General features: G+C 40.0%; 1 protein-coding gene across 3 annotated transcripts in view; it reads right to left on the bottom strand.

Moving 5' to 3' along the window:
• The window catches only part of SLC2A13 (solute carrier family 2 member 13), a 153,765-nt gene that overhangs the window by 18,658 nt on the left and 116,512 nt on the right, over positions 1 to 18,595 (bottom strand). For all 3 annotated transcript variants that reach the window (XM_039700496.1, XM_039700497.1, XM_039700495.1), the window contains 2 exons: positions 1,322 to 1,443; positions 1,049 to 1,201 (listed from right to left, as the gene is read on the bottom strand). In XM_039700496.1, the coding sequence (XP_039556430.1) occupies positions 1,049 to 1,201; positions 1,322 to 1,443 (275 nt within the window). The remainder of the gene's footprint in view (positions 1 to 1,048; positions 1,202 to 1,321; positions 1,444 to 18,595) is intronic.

The following is an 18,595-nucleotide window of genomic DNA, read 5'->3' as shown; positions in this document are numbered from 1 at the left end:
TACAGAGTTCCCAGCCCTCCTCTGTGCCAGAGCAGGGCGAGTGACAGAAGTGAAAGCAAAGGCTGGAGTGGCAGGGTTACAGCAATGAGCTGTGGGGCTGTGGGTGTAGGAGAAGGACTCTTTACTGCCTCATTCCTCACCAAAATCACTTGACAAAGGCAATTCCAATTCATGTGAAAGATAATACACATCCTTTCTGGGCAAGTCACTCTGCTCTTAAAATAAACAGCAATTAGACAATCACATGCCCAAATAAAAAAAGCAGATGTGAAAGGAAAGAGCTTTCTTGGTTTGTCTTGACAGTGAAGGACACATTAAGACAAGTCCTCAAAATGAAAAGTTCTAGTGAAAGAAATTACACTTAGGATCAAAATAAAGTTTGCGACTTTTACACCTAATTATTATTTAAAAGTGCTTTGTGGTGACAATTAATACTGAGAAAGAGCTTGTTCCTGCCCACAATCCACCATACCTAGAGGGGCAGAGCAGGTAGTACAGGACCAACACACATTTAGCTAGACTTGCTACACTGATGGCTCGAAGGAATAACAAGTAGAGCTGAAAGGCTCTGCACTAGTAAGGATGTGAAGGTCACATCAGCTCCCTGGCAGATTAATGTGATTTAAATAACTTGTACTTGAGGAGTGACCTGACAAACACTCCACAGGGTCCCACAGACAGCACTTTATCAACAGGTGTATTTCTGCAAGCACCACCTGATACTGGCCTTGGATGTCACCAAAAAGTGGAAAACTGCAGATGCTGTCACCTTAAGTGGGAGTCAGCATTATTTCACTAAATCAAATTTTTTTTTTTTCCCAGCTTCTCTGCTTAAATCAACTGTCTGGGTTCTCGGTTAAGGACAAAAATAAATGCTTCTTATGAAATCCAGGCCAAACTCTATGATCCAAGCAGACCTCTAGTCTTATGAAACAACAGTGGGTTGAGAACATTGCTTTGACACTTCATAGCAAAACCAGTGGAGGGAACCAGAATCCAGAGAAAGTCTCTGAGCCAATGGCAGTACTGCACATGTGCTGCTACTTACCATAGTATGTCAGATATTCAGCTGTATGCAGAAATGTCAGTGACACGAGCACATTGAACACCCAGTTGACTCCAGAAGAACACGCATTTCCTGTACTTCTAGCCCAAAGTGGATAAATTTCAGAATTGACAGTCCAGGGCATAGGACCCATCCCTAAGAATCAGGAATAAAAAGATCAATCTGATTTTAATGGCTGGACTCAAAAATAAATTTAACATGTAGCTTCACTATTTGACATTTTAAACTTATATGCAAAAACAAGTCTTTTCTTACCAGGTGCAAAGAAAACCAAATACAAAATAAGGCCCAGGAGTGCTGTCCAAGAGTATGGAGTGGGGCAGAAATTGTATGCCCAGTATAAATCTTCTTTTTTGAATATGGATTCATTTGAACACCTGAAAATCAACAAAACTCCTTTTTATTACAGAATTTTCAGGACAGTAGTTGACATTGTAATATAAACATGGCAAATAATGTACAAGGCCTTTGAGCAAAGTTCTACACTCAGAAACATGGTTTTGTTTTTTTTTCTCAAACCTGGTCTTAGGAAGAGTAATCAGCAGAACATCCCTGAGTTTAAACACTCACCTTGTATTTATAGATCTTCAAACAACCAGTCATTACTACAAAAATGGTGATACCAAAGCCATCAAGACCAATTCACAGGAATATCACACAGTGCAAAACCAGCTGCAGCAGCAGGACTGTGAGATAAAGATGTTGCACATAAGGATTTAAGGTCAGATGGAAATTAGTCCTTACATCATTGCTGAACCAAATACATGTGGCATACTTCAGGAGTAATCAGCAATATCTGTGGAGTGTGCCAAGGTCAAGTGAAGTTATAAAGAAAAGAGGAGTGCATTTTCCTTCCTACACAGTGAAATAGTTTAGGAAAGGGTAGTGCTTGTAATTAGCTACTGAAAGAAAATATGTTTCTATTCCATGGACCATGTGGGAATTCCATATTTCAAGGAATAGGTATAAGATCAGGTATTTCCCTCTGACTGCCAACAATCTAACATTTTTAAAGGCATACTCACAACTTTATTTTTTGCTTTAATTTTTTAAAATTAACATTTGTTTAAAAGAACAAGTCATAAATGTAACTAGGGGAACTTTTCAGCTGCCACCACTTCAATTGCTAGAGATTAAAACCTTGTTCTTTTGGGAGAGAGGACTTAAGCAGGCACTACTCCTTCATATGCAAAAAGTGGTATTTACTTGCAAAGAAGAAATCACAGAAAGCTGAACATCTGCCTGGGTTATGATTTCCAGATTAGCTGAGAACTTATGTGAAGGATATGACCCTCTTGACAATAGGGAAACCAGAATGAAGATGCCTGCAACAGGCAATAGGTGGGCAACAAGTGGTGGAGTAACAGCCACCCTGCAATGCTTCAGAGTTGAACAGCAATGTGCCAAGCACTGATGGCCAACCCCCAGCACTCCCAGGGCAGAAATCTTCCCTGCACTCCCAGGGCAGAAATCTTCCCTTTGTCATCACTGATGAAAGGACAGCATTGGAAGCAGGATATAATGGCGAAGTCGCAGACGCAATTTCAGGACAGCTGGAAATCCAAAGCTCCAAAATATTTAAAAGAGAGAGGTTAACCCTACAAATACTGGAAATATGCACATCTGAAACCTTGGTAAAACCCTAATGGCAGTAACCTGTAAGATTTACAGTTCCACTTTGCACTTGGGCAGCACCTGACCAAGTGGAGAAATGCTGAGCCCTTAATTTGGGGTTGGCAATGCAGGCAGTGCTGCCAGTGCACCTTTCCACCCTTCCACAGCTCTGCCCTGCTGAGTTCCCCTGGGAAGGCCATCTTACCCAGGGCACTGATTCATTTTCACTCTTGAGGTGGAAAACACACAGAAAACAAACCAGCTGAAATCCCTCTCCAAGACACGTCCTTTGTGCCTGGATACAGGCTGGCCCACTGCAGAACACAGGAGTGCTCAGTTTCACCCTGCCTCAACATCACCACTTTTGCTTCTTTTGCTGTTTCACCAATTTCACTTGCAGGTGTTTGTAATGAATACAAGTTGATGAGCACTTTTAAGCATCTTGATGCTGAGATGAATTTCTCCATTCTGCCCAGCCAGATTGGCAGCTCTGCAGAGAGAATCTCATGCTTTCTCTCAAACAAAACTGTAAACAAAGACATACTTGGTTTATTATCCTGCATCCATCTCCACGAGCACAAACCAACACGCTGATTCATGCAGACAACTGCAGGCAGGTCAGTGTGTTGCCTTCCCCTGCCATCTTTCCCCAGTTGTGTCCTGCTTTTGACAGATTGGAACACAAATGATACAAGGGAAAACCAGATGTCTCCAAAGCCTCCTGTGACTGAGCCACTCATCTATTCTCCGCTGTATGCCCCTAACAGAGAGGAAATTGTGTTGCAAAAAAAAGCAGATTCAGTGCAGTGAAATGGGAAAAACAGCAGTTGAGACTAGATTAAATAGAAACATGGCAGTAATAAACTGTGTTTTGCTTATCCTTCAGTTGTAAACCAGCATGGTACACATAGTAAAGGCAAAGACATCTGCATTTGCTGGCATCTTGCAGTGCTGGGAATGTTAAAAAAATAATACTTCTTCAAGGATGGAGATTTGTTCAAGCTCTATTACTGTGTTAATTCTACTACTGTACCACTGTTTCTATAGGACCTACTATTTTGCTAAAGAACATACTTATCAATAGCATACAGTTTATTGCCAGACAAAATTTTGAATTTTGTCCTGCCTGAAGGGAGGAATGTATGATGGAAGCAGAGGAACAGCTACCCATCACTTCATAAGCTGAAATACAGAAGAAAATCAAAGAATCATAGAGTGGTGTGATCTGAAAGGGACCTTTTAAAGATCATCAAGTTCCAATCCACACCTTCCATGGGCAGGAACACCTTTCACGGGACCAGGTTACTCAGAGCCCTAACTAAACTGTCCCTGAACACTTCCAGGGATGGGGCATGCACAGTTTCTCTGGGCAGCCTGTTCCACAGCCTGTTACCATCCCTGTTGATGGTGGCCAAGAAGGCCAGTGGCATCTTGAATACTGTGTCAAGAATATTGTGGCCAGTGGAGCAAGGCAGTTATCACCCCACTGTACTCAGCACTGCACCTCAAATCCTGTGTTCAGCTCTGGGATCATCACTTTAAAGAGGACATTGAGGTGATGGAACATGTCCAGCCAAGGGCAACAAGGCTCATGAATGGTTTAGGAAACAGATCTTATGAGTAATGGCTGAGGGAGCTGAGTTTGTTCAGTCTTGAGGAGTGTTGGGGGCATCTCAGTCTTCAACTACCCAAAAAGAGATTGTAGATGAGGGCTGGTCTCTTCTACAGTGACTGAAGTAAGAAGATGAGAGGAAACAACCTTAAGCTGAGACAGGGGAGATTCAGGTTAGATTTTAGAAGTAGTTTTCTTCCCTGTTAGGGTGGTCAGGCATTGGAATAGTCTGTCCAGAGGGTGTTGGAGTCACCATCCCTGGAGATGTTTAAGAGGCTGATGTGCTTTAGTGGTTACACTGGTAGTGCTGGGCTGATGTCAGCTTTGATCTTAAAGGGCTCTTCCAAACCTGATGAATCTATGGCTCTATAAGGCTCACATGTGCCCAGCTGTCAGGCCCCTCTGGATGGCATCCCTTCCCCCCAGCGTGTTGGCAGCACCACAGAGCTTGGAGCTTGATGCTGTCTGCAAACTTGGTGAGGGCACACTCGATCCCACTGTCCCTGTCATCAACAAAGATCTCAAACAGCACCAGCTCCAGCACTGACCCCTGAAGAGTGCCACTTGTCACTGGTGCCACTTGGTCATTAAACTGCTGACTGCAACACTTAAGAGTGACCATCCAGGCAATTCCCTGTAAATGGTACAAGTGAAATGGTGCAGTCAGGTACCGGTGCAAAGAGTTTGTAGGTACCAATGTGCTGGGCAATAGGCACTTTGGTACAACCAGTGAAGACACCCCACATCACAGCCTCTGAAATTACTGCCAGACCAAACACATGAAAATGCCACACTGAAAACCTTTACTCTGAATTTCTTTGGCTAAGTGTTTTCTACAGGCTACTTAAGATGCAATCAGTTCTAATCAATGAAAGCCTGACCTACCAACAGTTGATGCAAAAAATTAAACTGACTGAAAATAAATGAGATTGGTGGGTTTTCAAATTATAAGCATTATATGGTCAGTTTCAAAATCACAGAATACACCCTCTATCAGATATGGTCTGAAGCTCAAAAGAACTAAAGGTTTGCTCCCCATCTCCTTAAATTACCTTCATACGGCACACAAACAAAGGTAAGAAAAGAGCCAATGTGGGGAGTCTAAAATATTATTGTGAATAACAGGAGGATGAAACAGGATAAAGCCATTTCCCTTGATGATCAATGTAAATTTTTGTAATACTTGAGCCATTTTGGCTGTACAATAATTCTGAAACACAACACTGAAAACCCCAGTGTGAGAAATGGCTGGGCAAGACACAGCACAGGCACAAGACAGAGACCAATTTGATTTTCTTCTCAAATATCCATTAATTTTTGCTTTGCTGTGCAATGAGAACTGTCTAGCCCTAAATATACAGCTTTTGCTTGAATTAATTGTTTCACTGTGAACAGTTCATATATTTTTCATATGAAAGCTGCTGACTTCTCATTGTCTTTTAAGCCCTTCAGAAGCATCTTCAATGGATTTAGATGAAAAATCTAAAAAGGTCAAAACTCAAATCAAGTCAGGCAAAATAAATTATTTGTGAAGAAAAACTCTAATGTGATCATCCATCTCTGTAAAATGCTTGTTAGAACAAGCATATTTCAAAATTACAAGTTCTGCTCTGAGATAAATTTTGACCTCAGGTGCTGATGGCACACAAAGATTTTATAGTTAATTCACAGTTTCACTAATCCCCCATTTCTTTGTTCTAACACAAGTAAAACCACTTAAGGACTGCTCTTATACCAGCCTTTTGTGCCTGGGTTATCAGGATGATGATAATCTACAATTTGCAAATTTAAGTCCCAAGTGTAAAACAAATCTATTAGATTTGCTAAAAATCTCCTTCAAGGAGATTTTTACAGTCTCCCGTGTAGAGTGCTGACTTTCATATCATGGCAATCCACTGAACAATATAAATTTATGCCAAATTCATTGAGTCATGTTTTCATCTGAAGTCTGTCATGGAAATGACAGAGGACAAAAGAAACATAATTTAGAGTAGCAGCAGTTCAGATGGAGGAAGGTTTTTGTGGATGATGCTTGGAAACAAGTAAGATTATTTATCCACAATCAATTACTTATCCTGCAGAAGAATCTGAATCTCAACATTGGGATTAGTTCTCATAAGTTCAAGCCCCTCCTCTTCTGCTAAAGATATTTAGTTGTCTGAACAAACCCCCAGCTACCTCAGAGGGGAGAATTTAGCAAGGTACCAGATGAACTGTGGAATAACTTAGTGCCAGTCAGACACGTAACTAAGGAGAGCTCTGGAAACCACCTCTACCCTGTCCATCAAGTGGCCTCCCAAATCCACCCATGTACACCCAAAATAGTTACATTAGCACAACCCAGAGAAACCAGTTAACCATGAGGAATAATTTCACTATAAATCAGCATATTCTGTTTTAAGGAAAAATCCTTGCTCCTTTTTTACACATGCAGTAAGATGCTGTCTAAAGCATCAAATGAACTGCAACTCAACCTGAAGGCAAACAGATTACTTTGAACCTGACTTAAGTCTGAATCAATAATTTCTAAGCTTTCCCATAGTTCCCCAGCTACTGTCATTGATGCCTCAGAAGCTCTACACCTCTCTGGAGAAGTTTGCATTTATCACTTTGACTTTACAGTTTACACAGAGAAATAATTCATCCATTAAACCAGATGTTACCTAAAAATATACAGATGAAGCTTACACCAGATGACAGCAACTGAAAAGCAAAAAAAACCAAAAAAAACCAAACTAACCCCAAAAACCCCCAAACCAAAACAAAAAAAAAAACCCAAATCGCAGACAACCAGAAAAGAACAAACAGATGCAGCCTTGAAAAACTATTGCCATAAAACTTCATGGGATTCAGCTACACATTGCTTAACCTTCATTGCACAAAATACAAACAGAGTTTTGGGACACTTATTGAAGCCTTTTTCTATAACTGGCAAAGAGTTTTAAAAATACTAGCATATATTTCAAAATCCTGGAAAAATAGTTTAGTTCACAGCAAAGAAAGCAAATTTCACCTCAGTAGATGACTGGTGCATCAGCACAGGATGGAAAAAGTCTTTATCACGCTGACCCCCCTGCTACAGCATCTATTCATTACAACTAGAGACTTGATGATCTTAAGAGCCTTTTCCAATCTAAATGATTCCATGATTCTCAGTCGTGTCAGAACACACACCTGCAAGAGACAGCACACTGTTCTGATTTACCTCTGTCCTGGCTACCTGGTCACAGATGAACATAATTTTTTAATATTATTATTTATTTACAAAAGAATCTTTAAGTTTGAATTCAAACACTTTCACAAGCTGAGAAATTTCAGCTTTGCAACTGCATCTGAATTTGCCTGATAAATAGATTGCTGGAGCTGCTATTCAGTCTGAATAGACTGAGCAACAGCCTGGAAACAGGAGCAATTTTCCCCCATGACAAATAGTTGCCCAAAATTAATCACATCAAAGGGATTCTGTTTGCTGATCTGGACATTTCAGTACTTTTGTAACCACCTATCAGTGGATTCTGAAGTTGGACAACACAGTTGTTCTGTCTGTTGCCAAAGGAAGAAACTCAACTGTCTGACAGAGCCAGTTGGACACTGGTGAGCTGTGGGGCTGAGCAAGCACCTTTGGTGGGATTAGGAAACTCTAAACTCCCAGTGAAAGATGCCCAGTTTGGGATTGGCCTCAGACTTCTTTTATCCTGTGTAGGCACCTTGCAAGTCCCCGTGGCTACCTCCAAGCTGTCAGCCACAATTCCCCACTCTGCTGTCACGCCCCAAGGGTTTCAAGCTTCATTCTTCATCGGATCTACCAGGAGGGGAGAGAGGCAAATCTCTGCTACTGTCAGAACTCTGTCCAAAGGCTTCTCCACCATCTTCTGTGCACTCCTTACCTTGAGAAATGGACTCAAACCAGGAAAATGCAGAACAATTTCTACCCAGTGTTAAAGCCCAGACCTCGCAGCAGCTGACAGTGCACTCAAACACTGGGAGCAGAAATAAGTACATACCAGATTTTTGTTTACAGGAGACAAAATTACCTTCATTGCACTATACAGAGATTGACTTACTTTTCTTTCCAAGCTTTCTCCTACTTTTCCAAAGTATCAGATGGTGACAAAAAGTGTCAGGAAACATCTGATGTCTTCTGTGCTCTACAGTGTCCTTTCCTAGTTCTAATTTTGATTCTGACTGGACACACTTGGTTAACCCCAGCAAAAATTAGAATTAATTAGTAATAATTAAATTGCATGATTTCATAATCATAAATAATTCAAATATTATATTAATAGCACAGGAACTTATAAGAGGTCATGCAACTATGAAACATAATCAACTCTTCACTTAACAAATACCTAGTCATAAGTACAGAATTTTAATGGGCAGAATTCAAATTAAAAGCTGATCAAAATGCAAAAACTTAATTAGTTTTGAACATAAGCATCTTAGCTGAATGCCACTGTCCTTCATGCATTTCTGCCTGTGATCGTTTCAACTATTTCAATCACTAGATAATAGGTCACAGTGTCTTCATGAGAAGACACAAGAATATATTTTTTGCAACGTGAAACATAATTCTGTGTATTTACAAGCTAACAAAGTCTATGAAAAAGCAAAAATAAAAGAGTGAATCATTTCAGGTAAGGCTCAGAAGGCAATGTATGATTTCTGCCCTTTTTCCCCTATCAAGGACACACTCCAAAGGTTTACAGAAAATTTACATCTGTCTACTTTAAAGATTGAAATCTTCAGTAACTTTTCCTGCTTTTTCATATGTAGAATATACTGATTCAAAAAATTAAAAATAACCACAGACTGTTTCACAACCACTGAACTGTCTGACAGTTCTTACGAAAGTATTCTTAGTATGCATATAAATCTTATGTTTGTCCCTTCAGCATATCCTGTTGCTAAGGTTTTTGGCTCTACAAGCAATTGTGCCCAGTGCTCCACTGAGATTTCACCTCTCATCACAAAACTTTTATTTGTTCAACAACTTTACTAACCCTAAATCTTTTATTCTCTTTCAAGACAAGTTCTATTTCTTGTAGCTTCCAAACTAATGACATGCATGAGAACCCCACCCACTTCATAAATGCTTTGTAAAAGGTGGGCTCCAGCAGAGTGCCCTCAGTAAGTCATGAAGCCTCCCAGATTTCAGTGCTGTTTTCAAAAAGTCTCAGCCAATCCTCAAAATAAGAAAGATGCAGTAAGAGATAAAGAAACAGTTTATTTCAGTCCTAATTCTCATACTGAAAGACTTCAGTTAAATGCTGCAGTTCCCACTATTTCTTTCTTTCAGGTATTATCAACTCTTGAAGAACTTCCCAGAGGTGCACATCAGCAAAGAATGTTTAGAAATTTGAGTAAATATGATGGAAGTGATACTACCCAACACTTTGAAGCCTTTGCCATGATCAATAGATATTTTAGTATGACAGCAATATAAAATAATATAAGAAACCCACAGCATTCTACCAGATAGAGTGGAAAAACTCCATGATGTGGTAAAGACCCACAATTCAGGTGCTACAACACGTTTATACTCATGTATTCATGTGCAGGTCTGGATGGAGATGTGGTGTGTGTCATTTGCACACAGAGTGGCCAGTGGGACATGAGAATTCCTGCTCCCACCCCCTTGGTGGCTGCCGCAAAAGCTCCATTTAACCGTGTTCACTGCAATCAAGTACAAACTGAAAGAAAGCATCTCATGCCACAGTAAGGGCACAGGCACATGGCAAACTCTTGTAAGAAATGACATCTGGCAATATTTAACTGCTTGTGAAGTACATGCCATTTCACAGATTTAAAATACAAGCACAAAGCCTGTCTCTGCATGACAATCAGCAAAAAGGTATCACAGAGACATTCTGGAAACAGAAGGAGCTATTATTTCCCTCCTGGCAGTCATCATGGTTGAGAAACACTTGTGGACTCCCTGTGACCCCAGAGTGGGCTTAAAGATTGTTTAGTGGCTTTTCTGTGGTTAGACAGAAATAGTTCACTTTTGGAACAATCCATTTCAGCAGTGAGCATGCACATCCAGTCTGGCTTCATCCAGTCATTGCCAGCTTCCCCTACTTCTCTGCAAGGAGGGAGTGCTCATTAATGATTTGGCCATGTCTTCTGAAAGGCAAACCTTTGGGGAATTTCAGAGATGAGCACTAACTGGAAAGTGTCTATCAGTCACCTTGGGGGCTGCCAGAGCTAACTTGTACTGCCCGAGGCTTTCTAGCAAAATCCAGACAGATTTAGTCACTCTATTCCTGCCACAGAGGCAGGCAGGCTCCATTCTGTTGGAGTTCTTTCAGGACAAAAATACTTATAAATGTAGGAGATTCAAGTAGTTTTTGTTAAAGACAGACTGGCATTGAACATCCATGGTAGACTGGCTCAGTAAGAATTTCACTTGTGTGCAGACCCCTCGCTGTACCCCAGTGCTCCTGGTCTTTCCCTGAACTGCAGCTTCTGCTGCTCCTGTGTTTTTGGTGGAAGCTCTGGGTCATCCCTGCTCTGACATGTTGGAGAGCTTGTGGATGGAGCCCCAGACTGCAATCAAACTACTGACAGAACTGGAGCAATAGATAGGAGAACTTCTAGCTTGTCTTTCCAGATTTAAAAGCACTTAGTCTCTCTGATTGCAGCATTAGCACTCAATAATAAAATTACTGAAACAAACTGGTCTGAAGATTATGATGTCAAATACAGCACTTTGGAATTTCATGCAGATTTACCATGAAATAAATATCCACCTGACGTTTAATCTCATTTGTTTTTTCACCTGAATTTGCATTTAATTTTCTTAATGATTATAATTTCCAAAGTTCTTTTGGTTATAACAGAAATATCAACCAGCTGCCTAATCACTGCAGAATATGAGTTCTCCCAGGTGTTGCCTCTTTTGAATGCTAAATAAAGGCAGATCACTCCGATGAATACTGGTGGGAAGGGCTAAGTGTAGAGATCAATAATAACAAGTATCAACATTTTAAAATTAACTGAAGAAGTATTAACAGAACAGCCTGCAAGAACTGCTGGCATGGCATATGAAAATCTATTCTCTAAAACACAGGCAAAGACCAGCTGCAAAGAAAAAAATGGAACATTTTCTACTCCATTAGTCAAGGAACTACAAGACAGCTCAAGGTCACAATTTTAGACATCTGAAGTTGATTTAAACAAATTCCATCCAGACTTCTTATTCTTACTTAAAATTACAAGTAACATTTATTGATGCTTGTGCTGTCCGCCATGTGCCAGTGGTAGTGTCAAAGGAATGTCATCATGTCAAAAGCAACCCTCGAATTACAATTGTCAAAAGCATTTCCAAGACTGTGGTAATTAGAGACCAAAGAGATCCAAGTCATCCAAGTCTAAGTTATTGTAACTTAGTATCAAGGTAACTCAGAACAATTCACTGGAAGTTCACCCTCCAAATGAAATAGGTTCTATATTACAATCTTTTTTCTTTTCTGAATGCTTCCAAACACTTTCGAAAGCAATAAAGAGGAAAAAAATGATGGCTTTAAGTACCCCAAAGTTTTAGACAGACAGAGGTACCTTAAAAACTGTACCTTCATGTTGAAACCTGGTATGTGAAATTGGTGAGGAACAGCAAGATTTTATCGTTCAGTTGAGAAAAACAAAGCAAATCCCACCCAAACCCCAAACTCAAACTACAGATGGGACATGGCAACACAATTACAACACAGCCTAGGTTTGCTCTGTGTCTGCAGGCACACTGCTGAGGCTTACAGATAGTTTATTGCTTATTCCAGGCAGCAGACCCTGTACCTCCCAGCCAAACCAGCACTGTGCAGAATGAATTTTCCATAGCGCTGTTAATACCTTAAAACCTCAGTTAACCACACATTTCAATGGGAGCTGAAGAGGGAATAAAGTATCAATCCTTTGGAAATTTTTACTGAAACAAAAGGAAAGGGGGGGGTGAGGGGACTTCCTAAATTTGCTATTCTTCTTGAATCTGAGACAAAAGACCACATAGGGGACAAGGAGTTTAAAACTCAATGGGAGCTGAAGAGGGAATAAAGTATCAATCCTTTGGAAATTTTTACTGAAACAAAAGACCACATAGAGGACAAGGAGTTTAAAAAAGAGATCAATATTACATGCATTAGCATGACTTTTTAGTACTTCCCTGCTCTGTTTAATTTCTAGTTATTGACATACATATAAAGTTTATATTTCAACAGTTCTAACAGTAACATTTTGACCACCATAACCCTCTATCTAAGTACTGAAGTGTGACACTTGTTTTCTGTGACAGCAATTTAGACACAAATATTACATTTTAACTATTGCCAGTTTGCCATCACAACTGAAATCTAACCAGACAATACTTGAGATCTTGCATTCGTTGTTTTAAATAGATGATGGAACAGTGTTTTTTAAGCAGAGCTTTTCCCTGATTCCAGTAGGTGGCAATAGCTCTGCCCTAAAAAGCTCAGATAAATCTGTTTCAGAAGAGGAATGAAGCACTGCATCCACACCCATCCCTGCTGTACCGGGTAGGCTCTGAATTAAATCACCCAACAGAGCTCTCCAAAGAAGATTCCTCTGCTGTCAGCCCTAAAATTCACTGCAAATCATTAATGCTGTAGCTGAAAATTGAGCCCTAAGGCTCTAAGAACACTTAAAACAAGATAATTATTTCATGCCTGATTTGTGAGAGCTAGCACTTAACACAGAGTGCTGCTATGCTTTGATTTGTGCATGCAGGTGCAATACCCACGCCTCATCTAATGAATTTTATAAAATACATATATGGTAAGTGGTTTCATTATCTCTGGTTTAAGAAATTTATGCACTTTGGGTACCAAAGTGTTCATTTTTATATGCAACTCAATAGTCTGGGATGTGACAGTCAAAGAACTCAGCAGAAATATCATCTATCTTCCATGGCCTCTGACATCTAAAAAGAGTTTTACATAAACAAGTGCTTTTTAACAATAGTCATTTTTCCAAGAAACTATGCTAAATGGGAACACAGCCCACCTGAATCACAGGTCTGAAGAACTCAATAATCATGCAGAACCTCAAACTCATCCCTTACTATTATCTGTGCAAAGCCAATGTGACAGCTGTGGAAAGCTGCAGGGCAAAAGGGAGTCTGTGCGTCCTGCAAGGAGGAAGAAATACCCCAAGTGCTGCTTTGAGAAGTATGACCTGCCCACCCCCTAGCCTGAACTAACCAAAGAGCTGAGTTAAAGTAAGGCCACGACTTTAAATCAAAGGAATCAATAATTCCAGTTCATCTTGTGCCAGTGAGGGATTGATGTTACTGCCTCCATTCTCAAGGAAATGAACCACACGTGCAAACAGCACATACAGTAATTTCTGTGACTTAAACTTATCAAGCATATTGAGTTATTCAACAGCCCTACTGCAAACATGTGTTGATTTATTTTCCCTCAAAAGCAAAAAAAAAATACTCTAAAAACTTAATTCTTTTAAGAGAAGATACGAAAATTTTACTGTATGCCATGTTGTGATTATTAAAGAATTACTTAGTATGGAATAAAGGTATGTAAGATGTGGATTAGGGATGCTGTTAAAGGTACAAGCTGCTGCATGGTAGTCTGGGTTCAGCCCTGTTGAATGGTCTTTATCAGTAAAAATCCTCTACCACATGGGTCTTTCAAAAATATTCTCCACCCTCCAAACAGAGAAAACTTAATTTTAGTAAATCCATTTCACAGTGTAAAAGCCTAAAGGAATCCGCTGAGCCAGTCTTCACAAATTATTTTTATTCAAATTCAAACTTCAGAGTCAGTTCATAAATTTAACCAAATAAATGTGAAAAACAACTACTGGAAATTCTCCCCTCAGATAAATACCCCACATGCTCCCCAACACGAGTCAGTTCCCTTTCCTGGGCTCAAGGCAGAGGGGAAATGGCCATCCCAGCTCCCTGCCCTGCCCCTCTGGGATGCCCCGGCTGGCAGAGCAGGGCAGGGCTGCGCTCTGCCCCGAGGAGGCACGGAGGGCTCTGCATCTGCCCCGGGAGGATGAGCAGCTGGACAAACTGACCAGCAGCAGCTCCTGTGGGCAGTAAAAGATCTCCAATGTACATTTCATGAGGCAGAGAGAAAAGCTGCAGGAATTATGCTCATGCTCTCAGCACGCTGATGGGAGACTGACAATTCTCTCGTACATGCTGGCATTTTTTTCTCCTTCGCTTTCCTATCTCCTTTGTCAGCTAGGAGCAAACATGCTTTTTAAACAGGGAACAAGAGTATTTTCCTTTTAATTCTCCTTCAGCTGACCAGAGAATGGATGAAAAAAGCTGAAGGCTTGTCTTTTCAGCAGATGTATATTTAAATTTTGAACACCACACCATCTTCTTCTTTGGACCACATTTAAAATGAAGAACACTGACTCAAATATTTTTCCATTTAAATAACACAATTTTTTCTAGACACCAGTATTTGATAGATATTGTTATAGCTCAAGGGCCACTTTTGTTTTTATATTCCAATTACCTCAATGCCTGCATCTGAAGTAGTTGTACCAAGTGACCCAAATAGCAGTTGGCATTCCCTGCCAGGATGCCTTTTAACCAGTAACCTGCAGTAAGATCCAGGAGCATGTTTAGCAGCAATAAAAAGGAATGGGTAGAGAACAAACGTACACATGATGTTTCAAACTAACCAGTCCTCCTTTAAAATCCTATTTTGTCTTGGGTGTCTCCAACAAATAAATTCTGCCTTCAGCATAAAAACTAAACATTTCCCAGTCAGAACACATCCACTTCATAACAAGGCTTTTCAAACATCCAGAATTTGCCACTGGTCAAGTAGAAATACTGTGTTAAAGCTATTAAAAGTAATTATCTGAAAGAAATGTAAACAGTTTCAGTTTAGATTATTGAGTTCCTCTGGTCACTATTTTAGACCTAAAATGCAGCTAAAATATACAAAGTATTTTATTTGTACAGGCATTAAATAAAAATATAATTACGTTATAAGAATAACTAAAAAAATGTCTTCCCTCTTTAGCAAGTTAAACAGTTTAAAAAAAAAAAGACAAGACTATCTCCTATTAAAGTTATAAATAAAATTCCACCCTCAATTATGTAATTACACCCTTACAATATTTCAGTACATATATAGATTTCACCATCTTTATATATGCTTAAAAGGAGCTTATTATGGTTTTCAGCTCCACCATGAAATAATTTTCTTTTAAAATAATTTTAAAGTGTGATGTCTAAAAGATTTGAGCAGGAAGAGTGGCTGAAAGGGTCTGAACATAAAAATTCCACTTATTTTACTACCTACTCCTGCTCACCAATAAGGCTCATCAAGGATTAAGGACACAGTATTCTACATTATTTTATCCTTCTATTCTTCCTCTTTGCTCTTACCAGTTAGCAGAAATGGCTTTAAAATATGCATATGAGATTTCTTAAGTTCCTCCTCTACATCCCTTTTACAAATCACACTGGTATATGCAGCCATCAGACTGTGATTACATGTCTGATAACCTCCTCCCAGCAAAGACCTCGTGCCTTGGAGTTTGGCTGACAAAGACTGTAATCAGTTTCAGATCTTCTTTTAATTTCTGTTTTCACACAACTCACTAACATATATTAGATATTATTGTGCTGAAGTACATACTCCAAATCAAACAGGACAAACAGGATTGCACCCTGCCACCCAGCTGCTCCAGGTTCTCATACTTACTAGCACTGGGGAAGAAAATCAGAACACAATCCTGCATATGTCTTGATTTTCATTTCTAAACAATACTGAGGCATAGAGGGGGCATTTGATGTTCTGATTCCTACTGATTACGAATATTTCAATTTAGCCAACATTTACCATATTGTTCATCAAGAGATTTCTCTAAGACTACTGGTTATAATCACAACTCTTCTGAGTGCTGCCAACATACATGCAGATGTGAATATTCTCTTGATCCTGCAGCTTTCCTGAATCATTTACTCCCTCTACTATCATTTTTACATGGTAAATATGAGAACCACAATCCTATGTATAATCTTCATCTATTGATCTGACTACTTGGTAAGAGAAATACTAGTTTCTCTTCTAATTACTGCTGAGTTAAACATGAATTTTCAATGCAGACCCTTGTAGAAAGGTTTAAAATAATCATTTCGGCAACAAAATCTTCTAGCAATACTTTCTGCATGACAAAACAAGCCACGTCTACCCATGGACAACAGAGTACTTAATTCCTGAAAGATTGCTCTGGGGCTAATCTTTCTGTGGTAACAGCAAAGGTCTGTAATGCTGCTTCCCATGATGTACTGAGAACAGATTCTCAGTCTTCAAGTGTGTAAATATGCACATACATTCTTTTTATATTGGTAAAGCAGTCACAGGAACTTTTACAAATGTATCTTATGATGCAAAACAAGTATAATGAACTTACACGTCTGTCTTTATCTTCAAAGGGGAAAACTAACACGGTATTTTTAGAAAAATCTAATGTTCTTAAAAAAAAAGTATTCTAATAATTTTAAGAGTCTCATCTGCTATGCATTAGACAACAGGTAGTGCTGCATGAGTGTAAAGCTCCTCAGAGTTCTCTGGAGGCTGTGACAGACACTGGCATATCCCCTGTTGGACATAACCCGATCTGTTGTCTGAGAATCCAGCTAATGAACTCCCATGAATTTATTTTTTCTAACCAGTGAAATCTAGTTAGCATCCAGGCTCAAATGCCAGGGTCATTAGGCACACTCCTGAAGCTGGGAAAGAGGGTTTGACAGCCTGCCTGACCTGCTTCCTCTCACTGCACAGGCAGCTCAAACCCACTTGAGCCAAATTCCCCCCAAACAGGTTTCCAAGACACATTTAAACCCCTCAGCAAACCAGCAGATATGAGCAACAGGCACACAGTGAAACATAACAGCATTACTGAGCATCTGTTAACATGCCATTAATTTTACATGGAAGGAAGATGCCCAGGAGAGCACTGGCTAAAGGAAAACAGAGCTTCCCAAAGACAGAGCTCTTCTGCTCTCTCGCCTTTGCAGTGACTGCCCTTACAGAGGGGAGTGCTTCTTTATATTGAGAAAAGCAGGATTCTCCATGAAGCATTAAACTCTCCAGGCACGGAGATGTTCTTCTAACAAAATTAATAAAAATGGCTGAAAACAGCAAATCAGCCAGCTCCTCTCTCTTTATAGATTTCTGTTCCCAATCATTCTCCTTTGGGGACTCTGGAGACCTGCCAGCTAATTGTGCGGACAGGATGGCTCTAGGCTTGTCTCTGATCTGACGATGATGTTATTATTTCTTCATAATTGTTTACTGCATAAAATCAACATCGTTCTCTCCAGAGGAAGATTGCTCAGAGTTGCTCATGAGAGCGTTTCAGCTCAGTTGTGGGCCTGCTGTCGTCTTGACAACATACTCATGTCAAGGTTAATGTCACTTCAAGGCACTGTAAGTACCTCCTTCCCTTGCAGTTGTTCTTTCAACTGTAAGGGTAGTAATGCAATTTAAAAGTTTCTTCATTCTTGGCTGACCTTTAGGAGTATTGATTGCAATTACACATAGAGAAATTTCAAGAGAGAAATTTCTCTGAGTACTGTGGGAGTAATTGTAGGTGTGGGGAAAACCCCTGGATTTTGGGTTGTGTTCAGAAAGCACAGCCCTGGAAGCAATCACCTCTACATTTTGTCCTGCCCATGACCTCTCTTGTGCCACCTGAGCTTCATATGGGAACCTTCCCATTACAACCCCATCTGTACAAGTGAGATCATGCTTTTCATTAAGTTCATGGGAATTTCATAATTCAATGTTCATGAAGAATAGAATTGTAAGGCTTTCTGAGCTACTGCTACATGAAAAACTTCCCTAAATCTTGGAAAACAGAGTCCCAATGCAGAACCGTTGAGACCTCACTGAAAGAAAAGATACATCTCTTCTTCTTTTACTACAAAGTAAATAATTTAAGAATATTCTTGCTCACTTCTTAGAACCATCCTTTATGTGTCCCTGGGCAGAGCTGGAGGCAGAAAGATTTGCATGTCAACAGCTATTTTGTTAACTGCTTCAGAAATACCAACGGCAGCAAAGCACCTGCCTGTGCTGGTGCCCTGGGCAAGACACTCCTCTCTGTGTTATTCTAATACCAGTCACGCTTATGTAATTGATTAAATAATGAAAAATACATCTCTACTGCTTGTGGTACATGCATGATCTTACAGGCACACCCTCTGCACATCACCCATGCTGCTTGAGCTCTGACTTGGACTCGGTCAGATTTATTCCTGCGCAGTCTCTCTCTCCCCAGGGCCACTGCCAGGCACT

The sequence above is a fragment of the Passer montanus genome, unplaced genomic scaffold, assembly GCF_014805655.1.
Source record: "Passer montanus isolate IOZ18808 unplaced genomic scaffold, ASM1480565v1 scaffold141, whole genome shotgun sequence".
NCBI classification, from domain to species: Eukaryota; Metazoa; Chordata; class Aves; order Passeriformes; family Passeridae; genus Passer; species Passer montanus.
The sequence above is the reverse complement of the archived record's forward strand: the minus strand, read 5'-3'. Positions and strand labels throughout refer to the sequence as shown.